Below are 27791 nucleotides of genomic sequence, written 5' to 3'. Positions count from 1 at the left end.
GATAAAACTGCAATCCCTGATTTTATATTCAAGATTAAAGTCCTGTGGGTCCCTAGCTGTCACACCAATAGATCCATTTCACTAAAATTTGTTTTTTCCTGGGGGCGTGGGAGGGACCTTGTAAGCAGTAAGAGGGCCTGGGACCAGGCCAGATAATTCAATGTTGGGTTTTGTTAGGTGAGATGCCGTTCATGGTTAGCAGTGCCAGGGTCATCAGGGAACTCCTGGCAGTGCTTAGGAGTCTATGTGGTGCTGGGAATTGAACTCAGGTCTTGGTGCACCTAACACTTGTACTCTTGACCCTTGTTCTGTCTCTTCAGACCTTATTTATATCTTCATTCTTTGAGAAAATGGAGGCCTTTTTTAATTACTGTTTTTATTGCGGCTGCCTCTGCTTTGATTGCTTTTAAAATTTTATAGTACTGGAGAGTCTTTGGGCCACACCTGACAGTCCTTAGGGGACCATTGGTTGGGACACTTGCAAGGCTACACTATCTCTTTGGTCCCTGCATTTCTTTTTAAAGTGTTTTCTAAAAAGTGATTGCCAAGTTATTCAGTAATTCTTTATAGAGGAAAGGAGCTTTTGCTTAAATTTTGTTTCTAGATTTTCCTAGAAGTTTGGTGGGTAATACGAGACCACCATATAATATAACTACAGCTATTAATTCCTGTGCTCAGGAGGCAACTTAATTTTTGTGTGGATATGTAGTTATAGCTAAATATTCTTCTCAGAGATAGCTATTTACCTATAGCTATCAATCACTGAGGTCAAAGGAAAAACTGAAAAACTAACATTATTTATGCATCTACTATAACCATTCACTTTATATAATTAATGTAGTTTCTTTAATTATCACTGTCATTGCATTGTTCATCTATTTACTCGATGGGTGCCAGTAACATCTGTATTGGTCCCAGCCCTGAGATTTTAGCAGCCTCTCCTTACTCGTCTTTCCCAATGATTGGATGCTCTTTCAGGGTCAGGGGAATGAGACCTGTTATAGTTACTGGTTTTGGCATATCAAATATGCCACGGGGAGCTTGCCAGGCTCTGCCCATGCGGGTGGGATACTCTCCGTAGCTTGCCGGGCTCTCCAAGAGGAATATTTTCTCCTGTAAATAAAACATCTGTTTGAAATCAGAATTATATATTTCTCTATGATTTGTTGCCAACTCTCAGAACTCCATCAAACGTGGTGTGGTAATTATGGAAAATGAGTAGGAAATGTCTTATGATGTGTCCGTGGATGCAAAGCGGTCGCGTGGTCCAGAGAGTGGCCTGGAACATGGTGGTGGTTGGGTGGTGGAGGTTGGCTGCCGGGGCTGGGTCCCTTGGAGCAGGGAGGGCTCTCACCCACCCCCCTCTGGGGTGCCCCGAGTGAAAATAGCCTGGTGTGGAGTTCAGTGGCATGGTTATGGGGGCCTCATTTTATACTCCTGTCTGGGAGAAGCAGCTGTGAGTTCTGGAGGGTGGCTGATGAGATTATCTGGTGCCAGCAGGGTGTGGCTTATGGGTTTGACCCCTGGGTCACCGGAGACTGGGGGCAGCAGACAGAATATCTCTGCTCTCGGGTTCGTGGTCACAAAGTTCTGCATTACCTTGGTTCCGTGGGACTTCACTCCTGTGTGAGGCTCGGCCTGAGCATCAGGAAAGTGGCCTGGAGCATGGCAGCTGTTGGGTAGTGGAGGTCGACTGTTGGGGCTGGGTCACTTGGGGCGGAGAGGACTCTCACTCACCCCACTCTGGGGCACCCCGAGTGAAAACAGCCTGGCATGGAGTCTCTCTTTAATTCTATTACTTCTATTTTACCCTTTAGGAAACTGAGACATAAATTATTTCAGCATAAGGAAATTCAGATGTCATGTTATTTGACTCAAAATCAAATAACTACCATGGTCTTTTAATTTGGGGGGTAATTACATAGATGGGTAAAAAACAAAAACCAAATTTTTGATATGTGTATCAGCAGTTCTAGGTAAAACTAGGTAACTCATTGGCCCTGGAGAAAGTCTGGAGGACTTTCCCTTGTGGCTTGTAGCGTCATTCTTCTCATAGGTAAAATTCATGAGTTATCACGGGAAAAGCTCTCTGCAGCTTGCATGGACACTGAAGAAAGTTGTTTTCCTACTCATGGGAGAGAAGTGAAAGTGAAATGGATCATGGAATTTTAGGCAGCTACAAAGAATTTGAATAATAACAGCTAGGAGGAGGGTTGAGTTTCTTCTAGTCAAATGATTGCCAACATAAGGTGTGATGATCAATTTTAGGAAAAAGAAGCCATTCTAGTAGAAATGATAAAACTAAAACCCATGATTTATCAGCATGTGTTCTTATCAGAAGCTGTATATGATTAAAGCTATCTATTTCGAACCAGTAAATTTTTTTTCTTAAGGTAATTTCAATGGAAATCAATGCTAACTTGGAAAAGTATTTATATTCTGTTTATGTATTATTCACCCATTAGATGAGAGATAGTGTAAGTGCCCTTCAGTGTCCAGCCCTGCCCTGTCAAATTGTGCAGTCTCACGAAACCCCTGTGGTGCTACATTCTCTATTCTGCATGATATTGTGGTGAGGATTAGAAGTTATAGTGATAATATGCTTTCAGTATTTGGCCCTGGCGATAGCACAGCAGTAGGGCATTTGCCTTGCACGCTGCCAGCCTGGGCAACCTGGGTTCGATTCCTCCGCCCCTCTCTTTGAGAGCCCGGCAAGCTACCGAGGGTATCTCGTCTGCACGGCAAAGCCTGGCAAGCTCCTCATGACGTATTCGATATGCCAAACACAGTAACAACAAGTCTCACAATGGAGATGTTATTGGGAGGACAGTGATACAGTATTTGGCCCAAGAATCACTAAGTGAAAGGCTGATTTTTGTATCTACCCACACTTAAAGTAGATATCAATTTCCCTTAACTCATATTTTCTCCTGGAAATAAAACATCTGTTTGAATTCAGAATTATGATTGAGATGAACTAGAAGAAGCCAGTTTTATTACAGAGGATAATTAACCCTGGGACATGACAGAGGAAATGACTAAGAAAGTTCATGGCAGGAAAGGGCCATCAAAGGAGGTCAAAGGTTTTAGGGGAAAATCATGAGAATTGGGAAAAAAGACATTTGTGATAAAAATTGCAACATGTAATTGTTTATTTTTATTTTTTTATTTATTTTTGCCAGGGAACAGAGAAGAAGCAGGTTTTCCAACTACCACTGTAAGGATGCAGTGAATGCAGATGATTAAGCACCATTGTTTCTTGACTCCTCAGGGGACAAAAACTGTTAGTAATGGGCCAAGAAAAAAAACTTTGATTTGAAGCCAGCAAAGGGGATAAGAAAGTGGAAGATTGCTGGGCTCTGGGAACTTGAGAATCAGATTAGATAGGAAACTTAGAGGAGGTTAGTGTTGGGAACTCAAAGTCCTTTTTCCTGGAATCAACAGCATAACAAGCCTGGGCTCAAAGTTTGTGTTTGTGAGCACAGGTCAAAGGATCTCGGTTCCATGGCCAGAGCACATTTTTTTTTTTGTCTCTTGGATGCATCTAGAAGACAGTAGCAGAACAGGCATGTGCTTTACAGTCAGCAGGAGTCTGAGGAGAATTGGTTGGCTGATGTTTGGATATTGCCACACTGTGACAGTTCTTTTTCACGGCATAGTTGTGATGAGCACCTTGGGATGAAGTATGAGAAGCCCCCATAAAAGCCTTGCACATAGTTGCTTTTCCTTTAGCATCTGAGAGTTGCTAGTATGCGAAGGGAATCTCCTCTATGGCATCCACTTATTCACCTGGAGACCATTGGTTTCACTGTAGACTGCTCACTGGTTGTCATTTAATACACGAGTATTCATACAGCAGTACTCAGTGAGGTGTCGGAGGCAAACAGGCTCTCTTACTCCCCTGCCACCCCATCCCTGACAGGGCCCCAAAGTAGTGTAAGATGACATGTTGGCACGTGAACACCTGATTGCAGCTCCGTAGGCAGAATTTTGAAGGGATATTGTGAGCCTGTAAAAATACATGCAACTTATTATGGCCACTTCTTTTATGGGACTGGAGGTTCAGTGGCTACACCAAAGTCATGAAGGGGACAGGATTACAAAGGGGACAGGGGTTCCTGAGTGGATAAAAATGCTTTAATAGTGATGTGTCCTGTCGGTAGAGCAGGACTGAGACAAAGACCAGGGAGAAGAGGAGCGTTAACTGAAGCCGACTGATGAGTGCCTCTAGTGACTGATTTTACTGCGGGAGGTTTACTGATTTCTTGGGACTGGTCCTTCATCCAGGCCTCATTATCAGAATAACCTGACTAGAAAGTTAGCTGCTACATGACCTATTTGTTTGGGTGAATCTAAAGTAAGAAATAAAAGGTAGAATATGTTCTTTTTTTTTTTTTTTTTTTATTAGTGAGACACGATGAAGTACAGTTGTAGACTTACAAATTTTTGTGCTTGGGTTTCAATTATACAATGATCAAGTACCCATCCCTCTACCAGTGCCCATTTCCCACCACCACGGATCCCAGTATCCCTCCCACCTCCCCCCCCCATCCCACCCTGCCTCTGTGGCAGGTCATTCCCTTTTGTTCTCTCTCTCTCTCCTTTTGGGTGTTGTAGTTTGCAAAAGAGGCATTGAGTGGCAGTCATGTTTGGTCTATAGTCTACTTTCAGCATGCTTCTCCCATCCTGGGAGGATCCTCCCAACACCTTTATTTGGTACTCCCTTCTCTTTCTGAGCTGCCTTTTTCCCTAGCATGTGTGGCTGGCCTCCAAGCCATGGAGTAAAATTCTTGGTACTAATCTCGGCCATTCTTGGGTGTTAGTCTCCTATTTTGTTACTTTATGTTCCCCAGATGAATCCAAAAATGAAGCGATGAAAAGAATATGTTCTAAAAGCCCTGAAAATTACTGAAATGAAGAAACGCATCTAAAATAGTTTTTGTCATGGTTTCCGTTTGATTTCTTTGTCTGGGGTTGAGGGGGTGCAGAGTCTCCATCCATTAATGTTCAGTGACTACTCCCAGTTCTGTTTGAGCATTATGCTCCGTCAAACTTGAGGAATATATAGTGTCAGGGATATAACCTGGATGTCCCACATGCAAAGCTTGTGATCAGCCCTTTGAATTCTATTAATTATTAAATGAATATTAATCATCTGGGCTAACTTTGCCTGTAGGTATGTGAGCATAATCATACTGACTCCTTTTAAGTTCCACAGGTAGAAGATAAAAGCAGCACAGGTGTTATGGGGAAGACCCTAAGATCCTGGAAGCTGATAATTGGGATGGAAAGAGTCTTGGTCACTTGACTGTCTACTACAACATATCCATGGTGCATAATAAGCCCACCATTGGTATTTGTGGAACTGATACTTTTTTTCAGATAAATTCATAGTCCCAAGTAAACATCAAGGGTCATTTTTATGTGTATTAACTTCTCAAAACATGTTTATTCAAGATCATCTAAACTCCAGAATTGTTTATTTAGCAATTTACATATTTAGTACTTGAATCGTATCTATGATTTTGGCATTTCAGTGAGCATCAAATGAGTTTTGGGCAAATCTGTCATATCATGTATTTAGGGAGGTTATATGATAATACTGCCAATTAGTTTCAACATAATAAAATGGGCAAGTAAGAAATAATTGTGGCTGAGTTTTCTTTGAAATGATTTAAGTTTTATTTATTTCACATTTATATATTGTATTCAGAGGGTGGGTGTTAGGCATTTATTTTATTTTTCTTGGTAAACACAATAATGTCAAAATCACAGGGAATTTTGCATATTATAGTAGAAAAGGAAAGCACAAGAAGTAACAGTTAATGGATGTTTAATTTTATTTGTTACTGTTATTACTTTTTTAAATTATTTTACTAAGGATGTTTAAAGACAGGAGTAAATGTCTTTTGGTATCCATCCCTCCAGCCACCCCCAGTTTCCCCTTTGACTGGTGGAAGTAGCTGGACTGCTGAGTCAGATCAAGCTGGGTGGCCCACTTCCATTGCTTATGGTCTAGAGTTTCCTACACACTCTTAACTTCTCATTAAAACAGGTAGCAACAACGAGACCTAGTTTATATTGTGAAGATTCAGTGATATATTGTAACTAATCTCTTTACACAGTGTATGGCATATAAGACACATATGATTCAGCAAATATTTATGAATTTACTATAATTTTGGGCTGGAGCGATAGCACAGTTGGTTGGGCGTTTGCCTTGCAAGTGACAACCAGGGTTCAATTCCTCTATCCCTCTTGGAGAGCCCAGCAAACTACTGAGAGTATCCAGTCCACACGGCAGAGCCTGGCAAGCTTGCCGTGGCGTATTCGATATGCCAAAAACAGTAACGACAAGTCTCACAATGGAGACATTACTGATGCCCCCTCGAGCTAATTGATGAACAAGGGGAGGACAGTGCTACAGTGCTACTATAATTTTAATATGGTAGTTATAGTCAATATTATTTTATTTAAGGTAGTGATTATTGCATACTGCATAGATGGAAAATATCTGCTCCCTTTGTTATACTTCTTAATCTTATTGAAAATTGAGGTTGGAAGGAAATTTTAGATTGCTCTGATTTAACCATTGAATAATGGGGTAATTAAACATTCCCTGCAAAGATTTTTAATTTTAATACTCAATACCAGCATTTAAAATGAACAAACAAACATTCATTTCCTGGATACAGAAGCAAAAGAAATAAAACACAGCTGCTGTTATCTCTATGAGCACCAGCTCTTCTTGGTACCAAAATGATAATGATCTTGCAGTATAATTTTATAAGGAGGTAGCAAAAATCAACTCCATTTATCTAAGGGTAAACACTGGATGACTTGTCCCTTTGCTGGTTTAGATAGACTGTAACTGGCAGCTGCTCACCCACCACTATAGATTATTTTAGATGAAAGAAAACATTGGTTAATCAATTAAGAGTTGACAACATAGGCACAGAGATGGCCTTACAGTTTGCTATTGAAGAGTGAAATCAGCAATAAAACTGTTAATGAAAAGTCACAGAAAGTAACCACATACATTAGTGAAGACCTTCTTAGGCAAGCGATCTGGTTCATTTTCCATTTTCAAATGGTAGAATCACACAACTATGAGCAAATTTACAAACCTTCAGGTCCCATGAAACTCCACATAATTTTATAAAAGAATTTGAGAGTCGGAGAGATAGTACAGAGGTACAGACTTACCTTGTACATGGCGCCCCATATGGTCCCTTAAACCCTGTTATTTCTGATAGAGCCAGGAATAAGTCCTGAGCACAGTCAGTGTGGCCACAAACCAAAAAATAAATAAAATAGATTGGACCCTACAACTTTTTGTTTCTTGCTTTTGGGGCCACAACCAGTGGTACTTAGGGCTTACTCCTGGATCAAACTTGGTCAACTGCATGCAGGAAAGGGCATACCTACTGTACTATCATTTCTGTACTAAAACTTAAGTGCTGGGAAAATGTTCAGAGGCTAGGGATATGACTCAGTGTCAGAGTGCCTGCTTTTCGTGGGTGAACCCTGGGGTATTGACACTGAAAAAAAAGGTGGGGAAATTGTTGGGATATGTTGTCTTTATATTTGTACTTAATGTCTAGCTAGTGTGATCCCTTCCAATATATAGTGATTATAGTAGAGAACACTCTTTCTTGTTATGGAACTTAAACTTTATAGAAGGTCAATCACATGGATAAATATTCAATGACTTTATAATGATTAAGTGCATTATTTGGGAGCCAGAAAAATCAGCTTTTTAAAAGACAACACTGACACAAGTTGCATGTCCTTGAACAAGTTACTTAACTGTATCTTTCACGATAATCTTAAATAAATAGTAGGAAGTATGGCTGTGAGTTTTGAATAATGGAACTGTAAAATTATGTTGACGTAGTAAAAACTTGGAGATAAATGATAAGAAGTTTTATTTTTATTTTTTCACACTTGTTTTTCAGAAGTGAATATGCTTCATTGCTCTATCTGAAATAAGATCTTTGCTTTAACCCAATTCAGTGGTTCTGCACTATTCGTCCGAGTTATCTTACTGTGTGTAGATTTATCTGGTGTCAGCACATCTTGACATTATCCTATTTTTTAAAACATTAACACTTTGCCTCGAAGAAAAGTCACTCTTTCCTTGCTACACTAAGAAAGTTGGCAAAGTTAACAAATCTGTCTAATCAATAGGAAATACTCACAGGTCTTACAAATGAATAACCAGCAATGAAATGCAAATTCGTACTTAGTTTTTCCTTGTCTAATTTCTTCTAAATTTTACATCACCTTTTACTTTAAGTAATGCCATGCTTGGGGCATTTTTGGCATCAGTAAGTATCTGTTAAATTAAGAGGGAAAAAAATAAATATTTCAATTGTGTCCAGGGGCAATGAGTTCTCTGTGAAACTTAAATATACCTTGATTAAATTGTATAGGTAAAGCAACTTTGTACTACCAGATTCTCTTATTCCTATGAAAAGCTACCTGGATTAATTTCTTGCCCTAGGAGAAATTTTAAGTTAATCACATTTAGGAAAGCTGCACAATTTATATTTTGGTGTCTTTTATCTATAATGAGGGTTTTAGTTAAGGTGATGTTGAGACACCCAGATTCCTTAACTCATAGAAAAGGAAATCAGTTCCCCCACCCTTATCCCCATAACAAGAGTTTAAATATCTCCTATCTGTGATGCTTAGCTGTAAAAGGAATTAATTTTATTTTCTTTCCATCTGAGTTAGGATCTAAAGAGACTTGCTCTCAGGTTCATGTTTTACTAACACTTCCATCTATTCCAACGACACTTGACACCTACGAAAAATATAAAGGAAGACCTTTTAGTAAGAGACAATCAGGTTTAATCTCTTCTTTTAATTACTTAGCTGAATAAACTTTGACAAATTTTCCAAAATATTGGCCTAGGTAACTAATCTCTCCAAGTCTCAGACTTCCTAAATTTCTCATATTAGCATGGCAGGTAAGGTGTTTGCATTGCACACAGCCAACAGGGCCTACCCAGGTTCGATTCCTCCGCCCCTCTCGGAGAGCCCCACAAGCTACTGAGAGTATCTCACCCACATGGCAAAAAGCCTGGAAAGCTCCCCGTGACATATTTAATATGCCAAAAACAGTAACAAGTCTCATAATTTGTTGTGAGATGTTACTGGTGCCCACTCGAGCAAATCGATGACCAACGGGAGGACAGTGCTACAGTGCTATGAAAGTAGTATAACAAACTCATCTTTAAAGCATTCATTATTCATTACTGATGATATAATGAAAGAGTATGGAGAGTATATAATGAGGGTATATGGAGAACTCTCAAAACCAGATGCAGACTATTCAATCAGGACACATTCACTCACTATTATAATAGAAATTAGAAACAGGGGAAAGTTGAAGGGAAGTGATATATGGGAGACTAATCTATTCTTATAATAATAAGACAATATTTGACTCCAAGTTTCCTTACCTCCCAAATGGATAAATATCAGTGATTAACATTGCTCACTGAAAACTTAATTATATTAATTTTATCACACCCACCAGCTGCCGCCAGCACCAGGTTGGTCCCATCACCGGCCAAGACGCAGAGACTATAAAACCCAGCTCCAGGAAGCACGTGGTCGCATTCGCGGCCACGCGACATCTTCTTATCTTATTTTTCTTTGGAGAACCTGGCAGGCTACCAACAGTATCCTGCCCGCACTGCAGAGTCTGGCAAACTTCCCGTGTTGTATTTAATATGCCAAATACCAGTAACAATGATGGGTCTCATTCTCCTAGCCCTGAAAGAGCATTGAATGTGGCTCTTTTAAAATCTCAGGGCTAGGAAGAAGGAGACTACTGGTGCCTGCTCGAGGAAATCAACGAACAACAGAATGATCGTGATCTCGCCCCAAACAAGAATTAACTTCTTCTACTCCCGTTTTTTGAATTTACAAATGAGATTTTCTTCTACCAGGCATAACAGTACATATTTTAGAGACTTGTAAAGTTGCTTGCTGAGTTTCTAACTTTGAAGCTCTCTCCCATCATTTTCGTCTGAATCCCTGTGCTTCGTGCCGTATACACTTTGGAAGAGCCCAACTAAGTCTCCCTTACAGTCTGTACCATTTTTAGGATATATATGTCTTGGAGGAGAGTAAGGATGAATTTGATGTTATATAACCGATTTCCTTCACCCACGCCAGGTGCTCCTTAAATACAGGGAGCTTTATTTATCTTTATAAATAATCTTACTTGCTGCCACAGCAGTGGATGAATGGTGGATTCTCTGTGATTGCCATTTGTGATTGTAAGTGAACATATATGGAAGAGTAGCAGGTATGAATACACATTCATTTTATGGCCTGGCTATACCATAGAGATAATGTCAAACAATACAGATTTTTTTTTTATCCAATTCTGATGCCAAGGCTCAAGGCTTAAAGTTCAGTATTTTAAGCGAGAAATAAAATCTATATGAACTCTTCTTCCCTGGGTACTGATGTGCAACGACTTGTGTTATTAAATGTCGGAATGAAATAGAGCCAGTTTTCTTTAAAAGGGAGAGAAGTATAATTCGCACACTTTGATGTCTTTCAAAGTAGGTACACCAATCAATTGCCTCTCAAGAATCACACATCATGGTAGCTCAGGTACAGTCATGGCTCAAATATCCTATTTCACAAAAATGGATGATGCGTGTCACCTACAGGGGAAATGTATAAAGAGTGCGATGTCATAAAAAATCTGTGAAATCTGGGGCTGGAGCAATAGCACAGTGGGTAGGGCATTTGCCTTGCACGCAGCTAACTCATGTGGTCCCCTGAGCACCTCCAGGAGTAATTCCTTAGTGCAGAGCCAGGAGTAACCCCTGTGCATTGCCAGGGGTGACCCAAAAAGAACAAAAAATCTGTGAAATCTGCTTACTAAAATTATTGTAAAATGTTCTACTTTAAAATCAGAAATTATTAAAATTTGTGTTGTTATATATATATATTTTCACTCTGCCTTTTTGTTTGAGGGCCAAGCCCAGCTGTGTTCAGGGTTTCCTCCTGGATCTGCACTCAAGGATTACTCTTGGTGGGGCTTGGGGAACCACATGATGTTCAGGGGATTGGGCCCAGGTCAGCTGTGTGCAAGGCAAACATCCTACCCGTTGTACTATCTTTCAGGCTCTCCTCTGTATTTACTAGTTAAGAATCAATTTCTTTTCTTGCAATATCTATTCTAAAACCTATACTCCTTGACTCCCTTCTCACCTATACAAGAGCATACAGTTGGATGAGAGAAATGTTAGTGTTTATTCACGAGGCACTTTTTTTTTTCCTTGCTTGCGATTAATTACCTGACTCCAAATTAATTTACAAGCTAGAAAGAGAACAGGTTGAGATAACTGGGTTTCACATAGAACTAGCTGACTTGCTTCTCCAGTGAATAATGCAAGACTGGACTTAACTGATGGAAGAGGGTTCTGTTTGTCTATAATACTGTTTTTGTAACCTTTTTCTTCTTCTGCAGCCCCTTTGCTTGTCCCTCCACCTGAAGCTAACATGTCACTGAAAAATGAGCCACGAGTAAACACTGCTGCACTGCAGAAAATTGCTGCTGACATGAGTAATTTGATAGAAAATCTGGACACAAGAGAGCTCCACTTTGAAGGACAGGAGGTGGAATACGATTTGTCTCCTGATGATCCAAAGACACAGGAAGGTAAGGACTGATAAGCTGAGTGAGGAGAGTTTATTGGGATTGCTGGGCAGAGCACACATTTGCTCCAACCTGCCAAGGATTGGTTTTTCTTGCACGTATTGTCACATGGGCTTGAGTTGCTTCCTATGTTGTGTTTTCATGCTTTCACAGGTCTTATTGTGTAAAGAGTTGCCTAGAAAAGGCAAGTGAAGATAATATCATGCCTTCTTGCAGTAACTTTATTCGCTTCTTTGTTTTTCAGAGTACATCCCTTTCTCTGCTATCTATGAGACTCAAGGATTTAAGGAGCCGAACATACAGACCTATCTCTCTGGCTGTCCAATAAAAGCCCAAGTCCTGGAAGTGGAGCGCTTCACATCTGCTACCAGTGTGAGCTCTATAGACTCACCTTGGGTCTGTCTATGTGTATGAATGAACACGTTGATGTCCACCTGCTTCCCTTCCAGCTAGGAATATTTTGAGCTGGGGCTTCTGTTTGTTTTTCCACCCTCATATTCTTGTTATGTTCTAAATGCTCTCCCCCTCTTCCCTTATTCTCTCTCTTTGTTTCCACATTTAAGTCAGTATACAAATTCACAGTTTACCATATTGCAAAGTACCTCTCATAGTTCCCTTTTATTTCTCTTCAGTTTTCTGTTTAGTTTGGGCAGTCATTCCACCCAAAATGCCAGACAAAGACCAAGGGAAGGTTAATTTTTATTTCCAAAAATTTGTTCAGCAAGTAAATAATGTTATACCTGAATTGAAAACACACACACACACACACACACACACACACACACACACCCCAAACCAACAAAAATGAACACCCACCAGGGTGCTGGATGGCCCATGCCATTGCTGGATTGCTGAGAGTATTCTAACGGTCTGTTCTGCTTTTTTATTTGTTCCTGGCACCCCACTGTTCCAGCTCATTCCCAGGTGTTCATCAGGCATAGCTGAAGTCTTTGAGATGACTGGAATATGAGAAGCTGAGTGTAGCTGTGCTGGCACTGTTACTGCCTGGATTTCACGCTCATGAAGTCTGAAGGGCATGCTGGTGAAACACACCTTCACAATGTCCCTTCCCATAAATCTCCAGACATGGCCTTAGCAGAAGGGTAGATAATCTCTGCCTGGATGGCCTTTGATACCCTGTCTCTATGACTTCTGGATAGTACTCTCTTAGTCCCGAGGGTTTTGCCTACAGCTCCACCCTGATCGCTCCTGGTACTCAGAGCGTTCCCATTGGCTCTCCCCTGTGAGTTGGAGCCAGTTTCCCTGACACACCACTGAAAACAACCCATTCTGAGATGGCCTTTGACCAATTATTTTGCCTACCTGATTTTCACTGAGAAGCAAAGGCATGCAGGGCTTAATGCAGAGGTTGCAGAGTGTGACTACATGGTTAATTCCACTGAGTCTTCAAATCTCCTGCACATCACTTAGCCTCGCTGTCTCTTAGTTCCCCTGTCTGTATAATGGGTCCCACAGAGTCTACCCCTTACAGATTTGTTTTTCACATATTTCCTCTTCACTCTGACAGTGTTGGGTGGGGGGTGTGCACATGCTTGCTTCACATGTTAAGTTGCAGTGCTCACTGCTGTGGTGTGGTTGGACCTCCCTTGCAGCTCCAGGGAAGCTCAGACAGCATAGCTGCCAGGATGGTGGCCCCAGGAGTTGAACTCTGGTTCTCATGCTCACAAGAAAAGGCACTCAAACCTCTGAAGCGTCTCCTGATCCCTTACTCTGAGGATTTAATGATAATGGCTAGTGTTATACCTGTATTACAACAGTAGATACTGTACTATACAAGCATACACTGTATAATACCAGACATTATTAGGAGGTGTCTTGTGAAATTACTCATAATGATCAATGATAATCAATTATAAAATGATTGTAATACTGATGCAGGCAAACCAGCAACTTTCAAAGGAACTGTTTGTTTCTTTGAATTCAAGCAAATTTAGAATGAGAAAGTTAAGCCTGATTGTGCATAAATTAAAATGACATTTTTTTCTCATTTCTAAGCTGAACTGTGTGCCAATTTATGACTTAAGTTGCATTTATGTTCTCACCCTTTTGAAATTCTAGTGAGACAAATGTTGCCATGCCTCCCTCTATGCTGATGCTGTCACCTGCTTCTCCAGGCCTCTCTCTATCTGCCTCCTGTCTGTTCTCTGCCCTTCATGCTTCCTTACATTTGCCTTCTGGTAGGTGCCAGATTGACTGGAGTCTCTCTGGGCTGCCTGTATCCCTTGACCAAAGGCAACCTATTCCCTTTCTATCTGTACCCAAACCCTCTCCTGTGGCTCTTTCCTCCCAATTCCAGTGTTGCATAAAGTGATTGATCAATCTGTCAGAAGCACAGAGATAAAACATGTGAGAAGAATGTAAAGAGCACGGAGGGACAAGGCTCAATCTGGCTTGAGGCAAAGACCAACTGTCAGAGGCCTCCTATTATTCTATTTTTTATCAGTTACATCCTAATGACTTCATCAAAGAGAAAGACTCACTAATGAGAGCACGAACAGTTATAGGATGAGCATTTGACAAAAGAACATCAGGGTATACATTGTCTTGTTAAAGCTATGTTATTACGATTACAAGTGTCAGAGGAAGATATGGAGCTGGACATGTAGGCTCTACAGACTACGTCCCCCATATTCTTGTAGTTGGTTACATGTAGGGCAAAGAGAAGGCTCATACTGATACTTGAAGATTAATCAATCCAGATTAGTGATGTGTAAGAGAGGGGGAAACTGCTGCTTTGTACATCCAAGATAATGTAAGGCCAGGCGGGCAGATGAGAGCATGCTGTACTTCTCTAGATCATTGGACTCACAGGTTTTAGCTTGCCCACTTAATGTGAAAATGGGGCCCCGGTTCAGCTTCCTGTTTTCAGAGCAGCATCCAGAGGCTCGTCCTAATGTCCTGACTTAGCACCAAATCCAGTACTTGATTTTTCCCCTTCAGGATGAGATTACCTTTACTAGTTGCAGGTCACCATCGTGTCTGGTTTCCTTACCTCTGTTGCACCTTCCTAAGATTGTCCTTTAGTAAAACTCCAATGATTTCATTTCCAAATTATACTAGTAATTATGTTCGGATTTTGTCTGAAAAAATGTAATGTTGGTTGCAGCTTCATGGCTGGTTGGCTGCATCATAGGTATTCTAACCTTTCAAGAATGTGTGACAGGCCTTTTCTGTTGTACCACATTGCCTCACAGTTGCTAAGAAGTTCCAGGTTTATGTTATGAGGGATAAAACTTGGCATTTGCAATGTTTTGTAAGTGTTGAATTTTCTCACAAAGAGAAAACTAAACTCCAGGAAAATGTGGCGGTTTGCTTAAATTGCATCATCTTTCTGGTCTTAAAATGAGTTTCTCATCTTAAATTGAGTGTCTCACTTGAATGCAAAGTATCTGGCCTCTGTGAGTTTTTTTTTCATACTTCTATAAAGTATGAAAAGGATAACACTTTAATGTTGGCCAAGGTGGTAGATAGCATACAACATTGATCCCCCAGATGGGGCTCCTTCAGCTTTGGGTTGTAGTAACTTTCATGGATCCAGACTAGAGATGAAATAAGTCCCAGATTTGTATATTTGCCAGTGATTTAGGTTGACTTAAGTAGCTAAAATCTCAGGGCTGAAACAAATGGAGACTTTACTGGCACCCGCTTGAGTAAATTGATGAACAACGGGATGACAATGATACAATGATACAGTTATTTAGAGTAATGTTTGTATATTTGTATATTTTTCAGTGATTTATGGTGGTATTTGTTTATTTGTATATTTGTCAATGAATTTACAGGCTCAAGTTTCATTGACTCTCATGATCTGTTTTATGTACTACAGCTATGGAGAGTGATCATGCTTTAGAAGTTACAACAATATGACAAATAACATTAATGCCTGGCATTCATCTTGGGGTTGCTGACATCAGAGTCTGGATAAAGTAGTTCAGTGGGAGACACTGGACTCTCCCTGTGTCCAGTGCTTACATCTTCCCGCAGAGTCACTGTTCTTGAGGAAGTGCACAGTTCCCTCCATATCCTTTTCTCCTTCCCTCTTACATACACACTGGGAACTTCTTTTAACTGTGTTTATAAATATTCCTCTAGTTCCTGACATCATATACTGTATCAAAACTCCTGGTAGTGAATCTGTAATACAGCTCACAGAGGATCCTGAGGTATTGAGTTTGAACACCCTGTTTGGCTAGGGTTTCGATGACTGCTTCAGTCTTGACAGAATCAGAGGCCTTCTTTAAATCAATGAACGTTAGACAGAGCAGCATCTTGAACTCCCAAGAAACCTCAATGAGCTTGGTTATTGTGTGGATAAGGTCGATCATGCTGAATCCTTTTTTGGAACCCGGCTTGCTCGCATGGTTGTCCTTCATCTAGTGTTCTGCCAATCCTATTCAGGATGACTCGAGAGAACAGCTTGTAGACGACAGACAACAGGCAGATCAGGTGATAGTTGCCAATGTTGTGTATGTCTCCCTTCTTGTACAGTCCTGCTGGTTTTCCATTGGGATGGAACCTTGCGTTCAGACAGGTAGCATGTGAAGAGCCGAGCCAGTGTATTGATGACTAGTGACAGCAGGTTCTTCAGGTGTTCGAGTCTGACCTTGTCTAGGCTGGGTGCTGTTCGCTTCTTTACTGACAAAATGGCGTGTCGGATTTCGGAAGGGAGAATGTTGGGAACAACTTATCTATCCTGTGGAATTTGGTATGTGGGCAGGTGGACGTGGCTATCAAAGAGATCTGAGTAAAAGTCATGGATAATCATCTCCATTGCCCTTCTGGACGATGTGATAGATCCATCAGGACATCGGAGGGCAGTCATCTTGGTCTTGTAGCTGGTGAAGGACAGGGGGCATTGCGAATGCTTTTTCCGGCTTCTGCCACATCTACCAGCACTGCTGCTCTTCTCTCTTTGAGGTCTTCCTTGATCGCATCTCTGCACTGCTTTGTGAGCTCGCACCTTCACTTGTGGTTGCCTGAGGCTCGTGCCAAACCACGTTGGTGAATGAGCTCAAGAGTTTTTGAAGACAGGCATCTTTTTGTGGCTATCTCTCTCTCTTGGTGTTCCTCGCACAATCATGGAAGTGCTGAACCAGTCGATCATATTCTTCATCAATGTTTTCAAGATGGCATCTTTCCACATTGCTACAGTAGTGCCAAAGAGCTCCCAGTTGGTGGTAATTCTGGGAGTTCTCTTTTTAAATTTTGCCGCCCTTTCTCCTCCTCCGTGAAGTAGAATTTTGCATGAAGGAGATGGTGGTCCAATCCAGTTTGGAATTTTGGGACAACAGCAATATCGGTCAGGCAAAATCGTTGATTGAATGTGATGTGGTCAATTTCGTTGGAACCATCGATGGAAGACTCCCATGTCCAACATTTAGATTTGGTCTTCTGGAATTGTGAGTTACCATGGATGGTCTTGGTCGACATGATGAACTTAGTCTCACACCCCTGTTCATTCCCCATTCAAGGCCATGGGTCTCGATGTGGAGTTCTTCAGCTGATCTTCTCAGCCCTATCTTGGCATTAAAATCACCAACAATGATCTTGTAGAAGGTGTGATCTTCTTTATAGAACCTCCATGTAGAAATTCTCATAATTGGATGCTGGTGCATAGACAACAAAGATAGAAACTTCCGGCAGTGAACCACATCTTTCATTCTGTAGTTCATCAATTTCCTTGAGCAGGCATCAGTAACGTCTCCTTTGTCCTAGCCCTGAGATTTTAGAAAGTGCCATATTTGTGACTCTTTCAGGGTCAAGGGAATGAGAACCATCATTGTTACTGGTTTTTGGCACATTGAATACACGATGGGGAGTTTGCCAGACTCTGCCGTGTGGGCAGTATACTTTTGGTAGCCTGCTAGGTTCTCCAGAGTAAGGACTAGATAATAAGATCTGCGTTTTATAGTCTCTGGGTCGTGGCCATTGATGGGATTACACTGCGCTGGGCGCAGTTGGTGGGTATAATGCCTACATACTGGAAGATAGGGGATCTGGATGGAAGAGGCTCAGTCCCAATCCGAGCAGGCTAGGAGATCTATGCCCCATCAATAGATCTAGCCACATCTATTCAAGTGTAATTTTCCGGTTCAGGTTGTTAGACCTTCGAATGAATCAATGCTCATGGCCAAGTTCGTGTTGAGAAGGACACCAACACCAACGATGCTTCTTTTGTCACATGTTCCAAGGAAGAGTTCTTCTCCAGTGTTGAAAATGGTGTGATTTGGTTGATGCCTTCTCATCTCGTACTTGATCTTTTGTGCTTACACCATCAAGTCCTCAATGGATGCATCTGATACCAGCGTACATGCATTTAAAGTACAGACAGTCATTTTATTCCTTCGTTCTGGCAGCCTAGTTCGGCCTTGAGATCTTATCAGCTTCTCCTTCCTTATCCTTCTTAACACTGCCATATTGGTGACTCTTTCAGGGTCAGGGGAATGAGAACCATTGTATTTACTGGTTTTGGCAAATCGAGTACCCCATGAATAGCTTGCCAGGCTCTGCCATGCAGTCAGGATACTCTCAGTAGCTTGCAGGCTCTCCAAGAGGAATAGAGGCTTTTAGGGTGGCCTTTAATTGCTCTTGCAGGTGTTCCCATGGTTCAAACCATATTTGAACCCCATCAAATATGGTGCGGTACTCGTGGAAAATGGGTATTAAGTGTCTTATGATGTATTATGGATTCATAACCAGGATCTCACCATTTTACAAGGAAGTTATCAGAGACTATAAAAACCAGCTCCCGGAAGAAGAACAGTGCAGTCTCCTGCCCCCGCGCCTGACTGTCCTCTCCGCCGGGGCCCCTTGGAGGTGAGCGGGTTGAGCTTTCCTCCCTGCCCCGACCAGGGCTCCAGCAGCCAAAGACCTCCAGGACCAGCCACCACCATGCTGAGACCACTCTCCGCACACATGAAGGTACTGGCAGAGGGACAGAGCCACACGGGTTCCGGGGCCGAGATCTCCAAGCCTACTCGGATTTGGGCCGAGCATCCTCCACCCAGATCCTCCAAATTCCAGTAGGCGGGGGTCACACCCACCAACTGGCCCCCTGGCGCTGTGTAATCCCATCAGCGGCTAAGACTCAGAGACTATAAAAACCAGCTCCCGGAACCACGCGGCCGCATTTGCAGCCGCACGACATCTTATTATGACATCTTATTATCTCATTCCTACTTTGGACAAACTGGCAGGCTACCGAATGTAGCCTGCCCACACGGCAGAGTGTGGCAAACTCCCTGTGGTGTACCCAATATGCCAAATACCACTAAAAATGATGGGTTTCATTCTCCTAAAGAGCCTTGAATATAATCTCAGGGCTAGGATGAAGGAGACGTTACTGGGGCCTGCTCGAGGCAATCGACGATTAACAGGATGATTTGTGATTTGTGATTTGTGATCATCGATGTCAAGAGAGGGGTTTGGCAGAGTGTTACCATTTCACCGAAACTCTTCAGTGTCACCCTCAAGAACGTCATGCAATGACTGGAATGAGAAGGAATGGGAGTGAAGATAGATGGTCGGCAACTACACCACCTCTGCTTCACTGGTGACATTGTTCTAATACCAAACATTAGCCAAGTGGCACAAATGCTGGTTGACTTCAACCTTGAGTGTGGAATGGTTGGACTGCAGCTGAATCTCACAAAGACAATGTTTATGAAAAACAGACTCTTTCCTGATGTTCTATTCACTCTCAATGGAACAAAAATCTCCGAATGCAACAGTTACGCGTACCTAGGTCGAGAACTCAACATGACGAATGACCTGGCACCTGAGTTGTGCAGGAGGAAGAGAACAGCATGGAACGCCTTCAAGAATGTTGAAGAAATATCTAAGAGGATGAAGAACCTCCAGCTCTGCGCACATCTCTTCAACTCCACCATTGTTCCTGCATAACATATTCCTCAGAGACATGGGCCCTACGAAAACAGGATGAGAATGCTATTCGGGTCTCCCAAAGAGGAATGAAAAGAACTATGCTTGGGTTATCATGCTTCACTCAAGTGAGAGAAGGAATCTGGAGTTCTGACCTCCATCGACGATGGAGAATTAGGGACGCTGTCTTGTTTGCCAAGGTGTCGAAAACCAGATGGGCTGGACACATAATGTGATTTGGAGATGACTGCTGGACTAGAGCTGTCACCGACTGGATTCTGTGGGACGTCAAAAGATTGTGTGGCTGCCCACGTATGAGATGGTCAGACTTCTTCATCAAGACCCTGAACAATTGGTTTGAGGCTCTTTGTCTTCCTAAAGTCAGCAGATGCCATTAGGCTACACTAGCATGCGACAGGGACGGATGGAGATGTTACTGGTGCCTGCTCTAGCAAATCGATGAAAAACAGGATGTCAAGTGATCAAGTGCTCAAGACTCCTAACACCCCAAAGTTTTTCTTTGTTTGCCTTTGGGATGCATGCAGTAGTGCTCAAGGCTTACTCCTGGCTCTGTGTTCAGGGGACCAGATGAGGGTCAGGGAATTGAATCCAGGTTGATTGCAAGTGTGAAACTCATTATACCATTTCTCCATTCCTCAAGTTTTATTGGCATTTCTTATTGTAATAATTCACTGGAGCGATAGCACAGTGGTAGGGCGTGCCCTGTGCGCAGCCGGTCCGTCTGAGCCGGGTTCAATTCCTCTGCCCCTCTCGGAAAGCCGGGCAAGCTAATGAGAGTATCTCGCCCGCATGGCAAAGCCTGGCAAGCTACCTGTGATGTATTCGATATGCCAAACACAGTAACAACAAGTCTCACGATGGAGACATTACTGGGCCCGCTCGAGCAAAAATCGATGAACAACGGGAGGACAGTGGGCAGTGACAATTTTTCACTGACAACAACATCTATTTGCACTTTTATGTGTTTTAAAAATAATAATGAAGATCCATTTTGACAAAGTTTTGAGGAATAATTTGTATATTGCAAGCTCTTTTGCTTATTTCTCTCTGGTGATCTTGTTTCTTCCTGGTCACAGGAAGGCAGTACCTCAGACAGAGAGATGTTGTAGACTGGGATGGACCTTAGAAAGTGTTAGAGAAAAATTAATATCATTATGAACAGCAAGGAGTGGGTTATATGGATTATTTTTTCTCCAGCTTCCGCTCACCCTTCTCAGTGTATATTCTCTGTTTACAGTTTTGTAAAAACCCCTGATGGCTAATTAAAAGCCAGCTCTCCTTGTCTCCTTTACTTGGTTTTGTGTGTGTGTGTATGTGTGTGTTTTTGTGTATTTGGATCAGTGTTATTTGTGAGAGTTAGTATGATTTAGCTTGCTTTATACATATATATTATTGGATAAATATATTTTTAATGTAACCAGTTGCTTTTAATTAATTTTTAAGTATTTACACAAAACATAATAGCCAGACTGAAAATCATTTTTGTGTCATTTAACAATTAACTTTGATAGTATTTATTGTTCTCAACAGATGCTATCTGGAATTTTTATTGCTTTTAAAATACCAATAGTTTTTATTGATCATTGTAGGTGGCAAGTATCAATCTTTATACTATTGAATTAACACATGGGGAATTCAAGTGGCAAGTTAAGAGGAAATATAAGCACTTTCAAGAATTTCACAGAGAACTGCTCAAGTACAAAGCCTTCATCCGAATCCCCCTTCCCAGCAAAAGGTAACTGTTGAAGAATTCATTATAGAGTTATGCCAACATACAAGTTGAACAGAAAGAGCATTTCATTCATCTCATTGGTTAGCTGTGGGTGGATATTTTCAATTAAACAGATTCTTTGAAAGTAAGTCCCCTCATGAAATATGAGAGTCATGACTCAGATAATCTAATTAATTTTGTTGTTCTTGTTTGTGTGTGTGTTTAGACACACATTCAGAAGACAAAATGTCAAAAGGGAGGAACCTCGAGAGATGCCCAGTTTTCCGAGCTCATCTGAAAACATGAATAGAGAGCAGTTCTCTGGTAAGAGGGTAAGTCTTTTTATGCTCTTGTGGCTTAGAACATGAATTTTGCAACATTTTAGAGTTCCAGAATCTATGGATGGGTGGGGTGTTCTGTCCTCAACTTTTCTCTGAACCAGGCTTCTCGTGGCCAGTTGTCAGTCCCTTCTTGCCCAGGATTCTCTGCCCCCGAGATTGAAGAAGATTTCTAATTCTTAGAAGTATATATGGACTTTGTTGGGCATGAAAAATTTTGCCTTGTCTACAGAAACCTCCTGGGCACCCAGAGTTGGGCACATTTTTCAGGGCTTGGATATGTAGTCTTTTAAAATTATATATTTCCGTGTGTTTGCATTGTACTTGTAGCTTCTCTCAAATATAAATAACGTATCCGCAACTCTCAGTAGGGCAGTGAGGGTCTGAGAAGAGCTGGGCAGAGCACAGACAGTGCAAGGGTGCGGCAGAGACCTATGGAGAAGACTGGCTTCTGGGGGCTGTTTCTTTACGAGCTTGTTGTAGAGAAAGCTGGGTTGGATAGTTGTTTTTTTTTTAAATCTTGAAAATGAACAAATAAGGGAGTGGAGCAATAGGACAGCAGGCAAGGCATTTGCCTTGAATGCAGCCGACCCGGGTAGGACTCCCAGCATCCCATATGGTCCCCTGAGCACCACCAGGAGTAATTCCTGAGTACAAAGCCAGGAGTAATCCCTGTGCATTGTCGGATGTGACCCAAAAAGAAAAACAAAAGAAGAAGAAAGAAAAGAAAATGAATAAATGAACGTTTGTTCCTTTTTTACAATCAGAGACTTTCATGTTCTGGAAGAGAAGTTTGGTTTCTTTTTTATAGTTGTCATCTTGGTTAAAGTCTTTTTCAGGAATCTGGAACATATAGGTGTTTTCTAAACTACCTAGACATAATATTTTTACAGTTTGGGATCATTATGCAAAAATACATAAATCCAGTTGAAAGTGATGATTCTGTGAGTTTAAAATTGATGCTTTTCCAATTATGACTCCTTCCATACTGAATATATTTGAAATCAGAGTACACATTGTATAAAATTTTTAAATCTCTTTTTCACTCTAAAAGATAATAATTATAGTACATCTTTCAGTAAAATTAGTTATAGAAATGGGTAAACTTAGGTTTTTGAGAAGGTTAATGATTTCAAATACTTACTTTGGTCAGAACTTCTATTCATGACTATGAAAGATCTAAACAATGCATGCTATAAATCTTGTCAGCAATTGTTTAACTACTGAAAATATGTGAAAAATTAAGTAGCACAAAGAAGGTATTTAAATAATATTACTTACACAAAGTGTACCTTGATAACAATGCCTTAATGCTATTTAGCATTGCTTATAGTAATACTATTAATGCATGATTGCATAATGGACAGAGGTTAATAGGTAATAATCATGTATAGATATTAATAGGTAATAATGATCACACCATTGTCACTAACTGTTGAGAATTCTTATAAGTATGGTAATGTTATTTCTTCTTTAAAATATTTTTATTACAGAAACAGCTAGAAGATTATTTGACAAAGTTGCTAAAAATGCCCATGTATAAAAATTATCATGCAACAGTAAGTACTATTCAGTGATTTATATTTTTGAAGTAATTTAAAACTGCAAAGTGACAGCTACATTTTGGATTATTTCATTTGTATTAGCCACTACTGGCATACATTTCTGCTTTATATCTTGGTTAAAATAAATGAAATGTTTTGTATCTATCTTCTACATGAATTGTGTTGTTGATGGGGTTCAGCATATATGTATTTGTGTGTATATGTGTGTATTGCAGAGTATAAAGTTGATATGACATTAAGGGTTGAATTTAAAGACCTAAAATGTAACTTAATGTGTGTATAGTAATACATTTAAATGAATGTGAAAAGTGTATTATGGCAGGCTAGATTATTCAAAAATCAACCTCCTTCTTTCCTCAAGCTTCAAAATTAATGTAAAAATAATTCATAACCCTGAAGAAAAACCGCTGCGTAGTAAGTGATGAAAACATTTGAGCAGAGTTGAATACTCAAAGATTACAGTAAGCCCACTGAGACTCATCTGATTGGCTTGATATGCTTAGGAAAGGCTTGTATTTTTCATGTGAAAGTGAGAAGCATGGGAAAAGCTTGGGAGAGAAAAAAAGTCTCTTGAGAAATCAGAGAAAAGAGTAGTGGTGGGGCTTAGAAACAGGTGGCAAACTGGAGGAAATGGACTTTCCAGAAGGTTTCAGAACATTAGGAGCTCTGCCACTTAAAGACCCTTAGTGTGGGTTGCTTTTAATAAGTGAGACTTTAATACTCCGAAAGTCCAGCAGTGGAGAACGCACTAATCATATTATTTGTATATATATATATATATATATATATATATATATATATATAAATTATTGGTTATGGTGTTGGACCGGGCTGGAGCCTTAGCACAGCGGGTAGGGCATTTGCCTTGCATGTGGCCCACCCGGCCGATCCAGGTTCGATTCTTCCGCCCCTCTCGGAGAGCCCGGCAAGCTACTGAGAGTATCTTGCCCGCACGGCAAGGCCTGGCAAGCTACCCTTGATGTATTTGATATGCCAAACACAGTAACAACTAGTCTCACCATGGAGACGTTACTGTGCCCTCTCCAGCAAATCGATGAACAGCGGGAGGACAGTGACAGTGACAGTGACAGGTGTAGGGTTCAGGAATGTACTTTTCGAAAGAATGTGAAATGTAAAAATATTTCTGACATTATTACTAAAAATGCTGCTTTCCACTGTATTCTCCAAAATCAGATATACTTTTTAATAGGGGATTCTTTGTTTGTTTGGTGACCACACCTGATGATACTCAGGGCCTCCTCCTCTGCACTCAAGAATTACTTGGAGGTACTCAGGAGACCATATGGGATACCAGAGATCAAAACTGGGTTGACCTCATGCAAGGTCAAACCTATCCATTGTGCTATCTCTCCAACCCAAGGGAATTTTATTTTCAATATAAACTTGTAATTATATGCAATAGTCTTCCATTTCCTTTACTTTTCTCTCTGCATGAATATTTTTACTTTTTTTTTTAATGGGAGTTGGGGGAATATTAAAACAGTGCTTTCAGAGTTCATCTTTTTTTTTTTTTTGCTACCACATTCTAGATTCTCAGTTAAGTCAAGAATATTTACTTTTTTTGACATGTTCGTTTTCATCTTTCCAGTCATAAAAATCTTTTCAAAGTTGAGCTATATTGCCTGTAGAAATTCCAGAATGACTTCTTTATATTTCCTTTGTAAGGCAAATCCTGGTTTACAACAGACTAAATAGAGCTTACTTCAATTTTTTTTTTATGATACTTATTTCTGCCAACAGCACACAGTCTCTAAGATGATTGAATCATAGGGCACAATTTGATCCATCTTAATTCTCTAATATTATCTTACTTTGATGTTCAATGAAATTTTGCCTAGAGATCAGATTTTCAGACCTTGGCCTCATATTTGTGAAGATAGTTTGGCATCTATATCCTTTTATAATTGTGAGAAATATTAAAGCTGTTTGCAAGTACATACTAAAAATGATTTTATGTGATCACATAATTTATATTTTATAAATTGCAAAACCAAACTATTGTAAATTATTTTGGATATATATTGTAGGTTAGGGATCAGATCTCCTTGATTTCAGTAACATTAGACAGAGGAAGCTCCTTCTTTGGTTCAGTTAGTTTTTAGACTGTTACTTTTTCTTCTAGGATTGTGAAGAGTTTCTTCATTTTTGTTTGTTTTTATTTTAGGGGGCACACTGGTGGTGCTCAGGGCTTACATCTGCCTCAGTGCTCAGGGATCACTCCTGGCAGGTTCAGGGGTTGTCGAGGTTCGAACCTAAGTCTGCCATGTGTAAGATTAGCACATTAGCTGCTGGTACTATCTCCGTGGTCCCAAGTTTCCTTGTTTTTAAACTCCTTTCCTTATAAAAAATGTTTGAAAAATCTGAAAATTTCCCAGGTTTTGAAAGGTCACTGTAACCTAGTGTCTTAATGGATTCACCATCAGACGTTTCTCTCAAAGATGATGAGTGATTTATTCCATTTTCTTTACTTATAAAGTCAGATAAATGCATTTGACAAAAAATTTTTAAAAAACTCTCAGCTCAGATGTACAGCAGCATAAACCTCAAATAGGATTCTTTTTTCGTATTCTGAATTGTCTTAGCCTTTGCTATAGTACCAAACCCACTAGCTAGCTGGTGGGTATTCTAATTAGTAGTAAAAAAAAAAAAAATGCTTCTCTTTGGAGAATTGAAAGGCAGAGTCATTACAAAGAGTAACTGTACTTTTTTTTTCTGTTAAAAGATTCAAATATAGAAGTGGAACAAAATGCTTAATTTCCAGGGAAAGGCCCTAGTTAATAGTTAAGACATTATCTGACTTTTGTAACTCAGATTCCTTAGCTCCAAGGTGGTGATTTCTAGCTAATCACCATGGTGGAGATAAGATATAGAAGGGTAAACATCCCACAGATCAATAATGCTGAATTCTTCTCTTTCTTGTTTTGTAAGATGAATAACTGCAGCTTAAGGGGAAGAGGCTAAAGATTAATCAGGACACATAGTGTTGCCATGCCAACAGAGAAAAACCCGACTGATTGGAACAGCTGCTTCTGCAATTTAAGGGCTGTGTTGTCTTCCTTCAGATTGAGTGTGTGTGTGTGTGTGTGTGTGTGTGTGTGTGTGTGTGTGTGTGTGTGTGTGTATGGGGCGGGGGCGGGTGGCCCCTGGGTCTAGGTCCATCTTCTCAGTTCCTTCCCTAGATTAGAGAGAGGGGTTCTCTAGAGCTATATTCACTAGGTTCTTTAAAAGGCAGCCTTACCTGGAACCACTGAGCTTGCTCCATCATTAAAGGGGATTCAATTGCTCTTATCTTTCTTAAATTTGGAGCATTTTCTTCCAGGCTCTCACTTGAACCTTTGTCAGCTCAGGGTGAAAAGGGGCCTCTGAATTCCTTTCTTTCTAATGAAGACATGGGGTGGAGAAGCCTGTGTACAGTGATAGGATGGGCTTCACTCTGACCCACCTCTAGCACACACAATTAAGATTTTTTCCTTGGCCCGGGACCTGGAGACTCTTTGCCTTCTGATTTCCCAACACTTACTCATATTTTTCACAATTTCACATAGGTGAAAAATAGATATTGATTAATACATTGCTCAAGGAATCAATAAGTTCTCTGGAATATATTCAGGCTACATTGATGATTAAACCCTTACTCCCAAGTGCCAGCTGTCCAAATAAAGGAAGACATTCTTATCACTAAAGATAACACTAAGACGTTTGGACAACAGAATCTCTATTAAATTAAAAATGTGTTTTTTGCTTTAGTTTCAAAATTGATCTTGCCATCTTTCTTTCAATCTAATAAATCTGTGTTAGGTATTTATTTCCAATGATTTTTTTTTTGGATAGAACAGTTATTTAGGTGGTTTTTGGGGCGTGGTGGTGCTACAACTGGAGGTCAAGGATTTTCTTCTGACTCAGTGCTTGGGGTTGTTCCTGGAAATGTTCATGGCAACCAAGAGGTGATGTGGTTTTTATTTTTTTTTTTTTGAGGGGAGGGGGGCTGGTACCTAGCAGTGCTCAGGGTTACTTTTGGGCTATGCGCTCAGGAATCACTCCTGGTAGACTTGGAGAACCTTGTAGGATGCCAGGGATTGAATCGAGGTAGTCCACTTGCAAGGCAAGTGCCCTACACACTGTACCAAGTGGTGATGTGGATCATGCCTGGGCCTCCTGCATGCTTGCATTTCAAAACATGTGCTCTGGCCACTTGAGCTATCTTCCTGGACCTAGGTTAGCAATTTTGTTTTTGTACTCTTTCTGTGATTTCTAAATTTTCTTTTTTTTAATCCATCCTTTCTTCCTCCCTCTTTCTCTATTTTTTTAAAATTTTTATTAGTGAGACATCATGAGGTACAGTTGTAGACTTACAAATTTTTGTGCTTGGGTTTCAATTATACAATGATCAAATAGCCATCCCTTCACCAGTGCCCATTTCCCACCACCATGGATCCCAATATCCCTCCCACCCCCCATCCCTCCCATCCCACCCTGCTTCTGTGGCAGGGCATTCCCTTTTGTTCTCTCTCTCTTATTGGGTGTTGTGGTTTGCAAAAGAG

The 27791-nt window shown here is 40.7% G+C and overlaps 1 protein-coding gene across 2 annotated transcripts in view; it reads left to right on the top strand.

Annotated features, from left to right (window-relative positions):
- Window positions 1–27791, top strand: part of PLD1 (phospholipase D1) — a 226047-nt gene that overhangs the window by 34213 nt on the left and 164043 nt on the right. For both annotated transcript variants that reach the window (XM_056110701.1, XM_056110700.1), the window contains exons 2-6: window positions 11504–11695; window positions 11937–12064; window positions 21205–21350; window positions 21553–21658; window positions 23158–23223. In XM_056110701.1, the coding sequence (XP_055966676.1) occupies window positions 11536–11695; window positions 11937–12064; window positions 21205–21350; window positions 21553–21658; window positions 23158–23223 (606 nt within the window). In that variant the 5' untranslated portion in view covers window positions 11504–11535. The remainder of the gene's footprint in view (window positions 1–11503; window positions 11696–11936; window positions 12065–21204; window positions 21351–21552; window positions 21659–23157; window positions 23224–27791) is intronic.

This window comes from Sorex fumeus, unplaced genomic scaffold (assembly GCF_029834395.1).
Source record: "Sorex fumeus unplaced genomic scaffold, SorFum_2.1 ptg000010l, whole genome shotgun sequence".
Classification (NCBI taxonomy): Eukaryota; Metazoa; Chordata; class Mammalia; order Eulipotyphla; family Soricidae; genus Sorex; species Sorex fumeus.
The sequence above is the reverse complement of the archived record's forward strand: the minus strand, read 5'-3'. Positions and strand labels throughout refer to the sequence as shown.